Below are 9,282 nucleotides of genomic sequence, written 5' to 3' on the forward strand. Positions count from 1 at the left end.
AGACCCTTCATCAGAAGGGTCTAGGCCCGAAACGTCAGCCTTTCTGCTCCTATGATGCTGCTTGGCCTGCTGTGTTCATCCAGCCCTGCACCTTGTTGTCTCATAATTTACATTAATATTTTTCTTTAGCTGAATATATCAAAAATTACATTATGATTATTAACTTGCGGGTAGATGATGCAAATGCCACTGGTATAAGGTATCTTCTGAGAGTAAATTGTGAGGATGTCTAATATTTCAGGCATTTTTGACATTTAAACCATTTTTCATGTAGCTGTGGCTTCTAGAGATTTGAGAGTAATTTTAACCCTCACAAATGATTAGTTCAGAGTTGGGTGAGTCTAAGAAATAAGTACCAAATATTCATTCAGATAGCACAGAACTGCTATGGACTTAATTGACATAGAAAAGCATAAATGATTCTAAACTGTCAAGGACTAAAACAAAGCTAAGATAAAAGTCACAAAGATTACACTCCCCTACACTCTGAGCTCATTCAACTCTACAGACATTGCTGAATTGATGGCAGGGAGTCAGCTATGAACCCCTTTATCAATGCTAATGTTTAAATAACCTCAAAAACAAGGGTAAGCCAAAAACTTACCTCAAACAAGGTGATGGACAAGGAGGAGGTAACCGTTCCTACATCTTGGGTGGCTGTTCTATATTCATTGATTAGAAACATTTAAACAACTTAATGACATAAGGTAAAGTATCAAGCCCTAGAAATACAATATATTAACATGTAGGAGATAGCAAGAACTGCCGATGCTGAAGTCAGAGTCGATACACTGTGGAGTTGGAGGAACACAGCAGGTCAGGCAGCATCAGATGAGCAGGAGAGTCGATGTTTCGGGCCTAAACCTTTATTAACATGTACTTGGAGACAGGGGTTTGCCCTTATCAGGTGGCAGTCCTCATCAGGCAGGTGCCTTCTTCAGATGGAAGATGAACCAAGATGGATTGAGGAAGACCAGTGGAAAGTTCCCTAATACTTTGAATAGAGAGCAGGATGATGCTATCATGAGCTACTGAGATCAACACACTCCGTACCAATGCTTATTTGGATTAGTGAACTGCTCTTGGCCATCATGTCCATTATACTTTTCCTGCCGATTTAACTAACATACTTAAATTTAATATACTTAACAACCACTCTAAAATTAGCTATGAATAATCAACTGTTTTCTTCTCAGATGTCTGTGGTTTGAGAACCCACAATGTTACATTGAGATGTTATAGTTTTAAAATCTCAAACTGCGCCTCAATCCATCTGCTCAATAAAGGTAGAACTGGGACTGGGCAGCCTAACTGTTCAAAAAGGCTGGCAATGGAATTGAAGTATTGTAATGAGACTTGGAATTCTGCATTTAACACGTTTTATTGTTTAACTCTGGCTGACAAGGCCTTGGGAAGCATGGCAGACCAATGGGAGGTGAATACAAAGACTTACTGGACTAACATGTACCAGAATTTAATGGATGGAAATTCGTACGAATTTAAATTAAGCATGAAGCATTGAGTCGGGAACATTAAATCATGAAATTTACTTCAATGTGTAATTCAGCTGTGTACCAATTAATTTATTTTAATTTAAACAAATTAATTTCTTTCTTAAATTAACAGGCAAAAATACCATAGAAAGCATTGCCAATATCACCTAGTGAATCAGCTGTTATTCACTGATAAGATTTTTAAAATATAATTTGTGCAGCAAGTTAAACAAATGCAACAACAAATTCAAACAACATTGGATATGAACCCCTTGGGAAGGACATGCAAAAGCTTGGTTAAAGATGTGGATTTTAAGGAACGGTTGAAAAGAGAAGAGAGTGAAAAGTTTAGGAAGGAAATCCTAGACCTTAGAACCAGTATTTTAGAATGCAGTATTTTTGAAGTGGAGTCTCTGTTGCAATGTAGATAATGTAATAACTAATTGTGCATAATGATTTCCCACAAACAGTGATTAGATAATAATGTGTTAATCTTCTTGTTTGTCTTGATTGTTAGATATATATTTGCCAGAACATCAGGACTAACCTTTGTCTTTTGAAATAGTGCCATGGGATATTTTATGCCAACCAAAGAGACCAAATGGGGCCTCAGATTAATATCTCAATGGAAAGTCTCCCTCAGTAACTGTACTGGAGAATAAGCTTAGAACTTTGTAGTCAAGTCTGTGAAGTGAGAATTGAAACTACAAACTTCCATGGACCAAGAGTGTGTACCATTAAAAGTGTGCTGCCTTGTTTGAATTGCACAGATTCAGATTCAGATGAAAGGAGAATTCAGAAGTGTTTGTGGAAATGGACCAAGTTAGAGAATGAGGGGAGAGGGTATGAACAGATTTAAACATAAGGAAAATATTTTTACAAGCGGAGGCACTGGAGGATTACAGCCAATGCAATGAAATACCAATGTAAGAATGATGATAAGACAGACAGGTTTCCTAACTCCTTCACCCAATTGATAAATTTCATCAAGCAGTGTTTTGTGATGAAGTCATTAATTTGTTTTGCAGTCTGACTTACATATCTAGTAACGATTGGCCACTTCATTCAGGAAGATATTTTCACACAGCAACTAGAATAATCAAGTGTCAATGAACTTAGGTTGATTTTCTGATAATGCATACTTCTTGCACATGGACATTCTCCTAATAATAACTGTATTCATCCATGAGATAACATCTCAATGAGCTCTTTACATTAAAAGGATACAGGCTTCTTCTGTGTAAGGAACTGTGCTGGTAGTTCCTCCTACTACATAACTGTAAAAGGAAACTTCCAGTGTGTAGCAGTAGGAGGTGTCATCCAGAAGACCACCAAGGAAGCGGCGTCCTGTGCCTGCCTTCACTGCATCTCGGTTAAAGCAAGTACTGGACTAAAAATGAAACATTTGAAAATTAAAAACTTAAAAACAAATCAACAAAAATAATTTTATCATCACGACAGTCTTGCGCAGCACTACATTGCCACAAACATTCACACTGTTACGAAATCAATGGCAATTGAATCACATTCTCTTGTAATGAAAACATCCCTGTTGCAGAATTCCTTTAGTCTTACTTTTAAATGATAGAATTGGAAAACACTGTGGGCATCTAAATTTGACAGCCCTCAAACCAGCTGCAGGGATAGCAGTCCATGATTAAAGTATCCCTGTTGACTGCAACGCAGGCAGCATGTCAACTTTACACTTTCTACTATTTTAAAGGATTTCAGTGTCCAGCCAGTACTACATGTGTTGTTCATTGAAGGCTCCCAAGCAGGGGACCAATATTGTGAGTGCTAATAGTTTCCTGCACCTCTTAAAGAGAGATATATTGGGTTGGAACAGGTACTAACAGTCGTTTAGGAAATGAAGCTGATCTGGGAACCATTACATAATGGAACAAAGTAAGAACACACAAGATTCAGGGGCGACCTTGGTGGAAAAGTTGATAAATAATAGAGATGTTGAGCATCACTCAGGAGCCTGGTGGCCTTCCAAGTACACACCTGAGGGGAGCATTATCAGGACTGAAGTCCTAAGGGCATTCACCAATTCCTGCAAGACGTTCAGTGACCTCACGAGCAGTTAAGATCATTGAATGCATCTTCAAATGCTGTATCCCTCCAATTGTACACTGGCCTCACCCCTTTGCTCAATTCACCACCCATTTAAAACTTAGCTACTAACAAATTCTGACAATCAGGACTCATATCATTCATATGCTGTGTTGTATCCTCACACACTGAATACTACCGTTCGTCTTATACCCACATCTCACAGATTATACATACTCCTAACTGCTCAACAATGACAGGCATATATTCAACTTTAGCAGAGGTGCAAGCAGTTTGCAGCAAATAAGTGATAAACATTTTTCAGGAGACTGCATCTTTACACAGTGAGACACTGGATATGTGTGTTCTACAACCAAGGCTAGTGCAAGTTCAGCATTTCTGGAGGGTGAGGTTGCACCTGAAAGCAAAATGCTGCGAAAGATGGAAATCTGAAATAAAAACAGAGTGCTGGAGAAACTCAACAAATCTTGCAGCATCTGTGGAAAGAGAAACAAGAGTGTTAAGACCTTCACTTTTTGGTTTTATTCTTCTAAATTTTGGTTGGAACTATGAGCTGTGAATTGAAGATGACCTTTGGCCAGTGAGCAACAGCTTTCTTCTAATAAAAAAATGGAAGAACAAAAAAACTGATATTCTTTCATAGAACCTGGCCTGGGAAGTTAATTGCAGCTTCATTATTGTTCAAGGAACACTGTAGAAATTTCAGCTCTGGAGATGTAGGATTCTCAAAGGCTGACAGATGTTTGGATGTTAAAAGGGGCCATCACAGGGAGGCCATGCCAACTGACCAAATGAAGAGAAAGTTGGACAAACAGAAAGAGAAACTGAAGTTGAACAGGTTTTTAGACAGAAAGGCTGTGGCTGTGAAAGCTGCTGGAAGGATGTTTGGTTTCTCTCTGGTTATTGTTTCATTCTCAATTTATTGAAAATTCTGGGAACAGAAGCCAATTTACAACAAATAAGTGAAATCCCTCAGAGCCTACTGAAGCTGTTTGTATGACTGGTATCTTCAGAAATCAAGCAAGATTCAATGCCCTGTACCTGTGATATTATACATCATCAAAATTTCTTAAGTGAGTCCAGTTACATCTCTTACATTTTTCTTTTAATATCCCTTAATGATGTCTGTCTATCTGTATATATGTAAGTGGGGTCTATGTTCAAAGAAGTTTGGGTTTAAATCATAGACATTAGATTACATTGATGTTTGGTTTTGCTCTGCTAAAGTTACAGTATTAATAATAAATTGTTAATTTTTATTTGAGCTATAAACCTTGTTATCTGATATCTGTTATTCTAAAAGTCTGTTTAGGAATTATTGGGACAATTTTGAGTGTCATTGAATATTTTAATTTTACTGCATTATGAATACAGGGAAAGGAAGACTGATTTGATTTGGCTTGCTGTCCCCATGTCTTTACAGGAGTTAATAAGTTTACATTCTTCAGAACTGTTTGAGTTCTGAAGAAGAATCATATCAGACTTGAAACATTACTCTGTTTTTCTCTCTCCATAGACCCTGCCAGACCTGCTGAGTTTCTGCAGCATTTTCTGTTTTTACTTGAGGTTGCACATGAATTCTGCTGGAGAGAGCTTGGACGAACATTTCAATGGGGCAGGCTCCCGAGAAACAATAATGGTATGCACAAAAAGATGCTTGATCCAGTGGGAAACCTGCTAAAAAGCCTACGTCAATGAAGAAACATGAAGCAGCCCAGTACTTTCTCAGCAAAAGTCTTTGTGCAGAACTTGGAACTGATATTCTCCAGTCTGGAAGCAGTGGCCAATCATGAGTGCCCTCACAGTCCAATCCATAGAGTCATAGAACCATAGAGGGCTACAACACGGGAAGAAGGTTCAACCGTTCGAATTTGCATCAGTCAAAAACAACCACCTAACTGTCCTAATCCCATCTGCCAGGACTTGACTGGTAGCCTTTTATGTTTTTGCAGTACAAGACTACATATAAATATTTCCTAAATGTTATGATGGTTGTTGCCTCTACCAGGCTTCAGGCAGTGAGTTCCAAATTCCCACCACCCTCTAGGGAAAAATTATTCTCAACATTCCATCTAAACTTCCTGCACCTTACATTAAGTCTAGATTCCGGTCACTGAATCCTCCACTAGAGGAAACGTTTCTTCCTGTCTAATGCATCTATGCCCATCATAACTGCGTACATCTCAGTCATGACCCCCTCAGCATCCTCTGCTCCTGGGAAAACAATCCCAGTCTATCCAGTCTCTCTTTATAAGTAAAATTCTCCAGCCCAGGCAACATGCTGGAAAATCTCTGCACCCTCCAGTGCAATCACATCCCTCCTATAATGATGTAGCATTTGATGGGTGATATCTCAGCTTGCATTGCAACACAAGTAGAATGCCAACGTCTGGCTCCTGCAGCAGAACCTCAGACTAAGGTTACGAGAAGTCAGCTTACATCCACACAACATCAGACTTTAAACAAAGTGGTTGTGAATTACAGAATGTAAGGGGAATTGGAGAGTCTCACATCAGTCCAGCAAACTGTCCACTAACAAACTTCAAGGATTGTTGAGGCCTGTCCTGGAGGCAAGTCAGGGTTCTGTGGGGCTGTCCTCCATTTATTCTCCTACATCTACTACTCAGCCTGCCAGTCCAACTCAGCCCTCCATGCTGACATGATGCTGTTCACAGTTGGGTTGCTGTTGTGCCTGCAATAGGTGGCAGATTTCAATGAGGACATGCTTCTTAAAGCACAGATCCTCCTAACATTGTAATTAATCAGAAACCAATTTGTATGCAGTAGATGATTCCTTAAAATAGCACTTGTGAGCAGTTGGGTGGACGTTGGGGTCCTTACAGTTGCTGAACACATGTTTAATGCTGATTGGTGAGTCTATCCAAATGACAGGTGCTCCAGATCTGAATTTTACGGTGTCTATATATTTTGTATATGCTTGAAAATATTGTCCAAAATATGCATTTCTTGGAGTTAACAAGATTCATGAAAACTTTGCATTTACTAAACAGGAGGAATGACATATAAATTTGTGCTTTGTCAGCTGACACAACAAATCTGTACGCTGGGTAGCTCAACTCACTTTCATCAACATTGCTTGTTATGTTTGTGATCTGCAATACACATTGTTTTAACTTCCACAGACTGTCAGTCTTAAAGTAGGTCTTCTACATCTCATCTGTATCAATTTTCATTGAAACAGAACACTCCTAGACGTGAAGTTGAAATATTCTCATGCTATTGTGGAATATTGGTTCCAGTGAAACTTTCAGATACAAATAATAGATGAAAAAATTCATACAGTATTTAATCCATAACTCTGATTTTTGTTTTGCTTTCATTGTTTTTATATATAGCCATTTCTATCTACCAACAGAAGATCCAAAACGTTTGATTACTATTAACATCAACAAATATTTGAAATATAACAGGAGGGGGACATGATGGCCTAGTGGTATTATCGCTGGATTGTTAATCAGAGACCCAGATAATATTCTGGGGACCCGGCTTTGAATCCCACAGCAGATAATGGAATTTGAATTCAATGAAAGAAAATTGGAATGACAAGTCAAATGATGACCACGAATCCATTGTCAATTATCAGTAAAACCCACCTGGTTCACTAATGCCCTTTAGGGAAGTAAACTGCCATTCTTACCTAGTCTGGCCTACATATGACTTCAGACACACAGAAATGTGGTTGACTCTTAACTGCCCTCTGGGCAATTAGGGATGGGCAATAAATGTTAGCCTTATCAATGACACCTCATCCCATCATGAATAAAAAGAAGCCAAGTAAACAATTCTATTATAACTATATAAAATGAAGTTGACATTTTACAGAACTGAACCAGAGCAGAGTTCTGATATCATGCAGTTACAGTTATTATGATCCTATCAACTGCTTTGATTAACATTTTCTGTTCATTCTCTCCATCTTTTCTTATTAATTTCTAGTGTTTTAGTCATATTGTGACATATTCAATTACAAGAAAATTTTATGCACTAAACTAAAAACAATATGTAAATCCTGTCAATAATTGGATTATCAGAGGACAGCTAAAGAAATTATGCATCGACTCAGTTTCTTTACTGTGAGAAGTCATTTCTATTAGAGTGAAAATTTGTTTTAATCTAACCTCCTGAACAGTATTTAGTTGGTTACTTAACTAATAGCTATTTAAAAACTATGGGGTAGAAATTCAAATGATGGCACAAAGTCATGCTTTCAGATTGAGTGGTGATTATATTAGTTCTATAGATATTCAATTTCAATGTAGTCTACAGAACAAAATATTAAGTGCTATCTTTAAGCAGTGACCAGATACTATTTTGTGTTAGACCTTAAATGAATTTCCACCTCAATGGTTTTGAATACAAAGTAAACATGCCTTAAATCATACTATCATAATTACTACATTCAATTTTGTTTCAATATATAATTTCTGGTAGAAAATTTTTAAACCGTTTATTTCTCCTAGTTACACAAAATGAAAGTAAAAGCTTTACTAAATTATATACCTTGGCTATAACTGATTGCCATTATATGACAAACTATTTTCACAATTGTTGCCAAAATTATCTCCTGAGAGCCACATTTTTGACTAAGTTATACAAGACAGCATTTTCTCAAAAGATATTGCCCTCTTAGGTTTTAAGGCTGACCACAGGTTAAGTTTGTTAAACTATGCTGGAACTTGGCCTGAGAGTAAGTCTAACCCAAGGCAATAATAACACAAAAAGTAAATACATTTGTTATCCAGCAACTGATGGAATTCATTTTAAATAAAAGGGGCATCATGAGTTTTATAATACTACTCAATGTCGTTTATTATACTTCAAGTGATATGCTATTTATATCAAAGGAGAACATTTTCAAAATATATTCGCAGTAGACATCAAAGTCGTGCTAGCTGTAACAATAACAGTGACAAAATTAAACTGTGACTGTTTAAACGCACATACCAATAATTATGGGTAGCAATTAAACAGAAAATTCCAGTGGGTTGAAATATATGATGGAGAACTGCTTTAATGTTTCTTCAAGCATATTAGAATAAATTCCAAATATGTACGGATCGTAATAAAATTTAGAATATTCTGAACTCATACATGTCAAAGACTTGAGCAGCTCAATGCTTGTCATTGTTGCATTATGATTGATCTGATCTCCATGACATCCTTATTCTTTTTAAATGACTACAATATTAAACTGGACAATGCAATACAATATAAAAGTTGACATGCTTATTTTGAAAGAGAATTCTTAAAATAATTTCAAACAAGATAATGTAACATTAATTTGGATACAGTGTCAGTAACAATTTGCAACGTAAAGCGGTCTTCAATGCGTCTATTCAAATCTGTGATCCATGTAAACTAACTGATGGCATATCATGTAATTAAAATGGGATGATTTTAGTGGAGACAAGGATTGTGTGGAAGAAGGCCTTCTCTGTCTGATACCTAGGTGCTTTTAACTTGATTCTTATCAGTCAAACAGCTATGTTGTGTATGCCTCCAACCAGGTGACTACTTCCTCCAGCCATGTGATTGCTGAATTCCCAGCCTGGTGGATGCACACTGCACTCTTCCAGTAGTGACTATTCACTGCATTCCTCCAGTACTGTGATTACACACTGCATTCCTCCAGTACTGTGATTACTCACTGCATTCCTCCAGTACTGTGATTACACACTGCATTCCTCCAGTA

At 37.4% G+C, this 9,282-nt stretch overlaps 1 protein-coding gene across 1 annotated transcript in view; it reads right to left on the bottom strand.

Annotated features, from left to right (window-relative positions):
• The window catches only part of agbl4 (AGBL carboxypeptidase 4), a 690,087-nt gene that overhangs the window by 75,908 nt on the left and 604,897 nt on the right, over positions 1 to 9,282 (bottom strand). The window contains exon 11 of the mRNA XM_048602285.1: positions 2,721 to 2,883. Coding sequence (XP_048458242.1) covers positions 2,721 to 2,883 — 163 coding nt within the window. The remainder of the gene's footprint in view (positions 1 to 2,720; positions 2,884 to 9,282) is intronic.

The sequence above is a fragment of the Rhincodon typus genome, chromosome 10 (genome assembly GCF_021869965.1).
Source record: "Rhincodon typus isolate 14 chromosome 10, sRhiTyp1.1, whole genome shotgun sequence".
NCBI lineage: Eukaryota > Metazoa > Chordata > Chondrichthyes > Orectolobiformes > Rhincodontidae > Rhincodon > Rhincodon typus.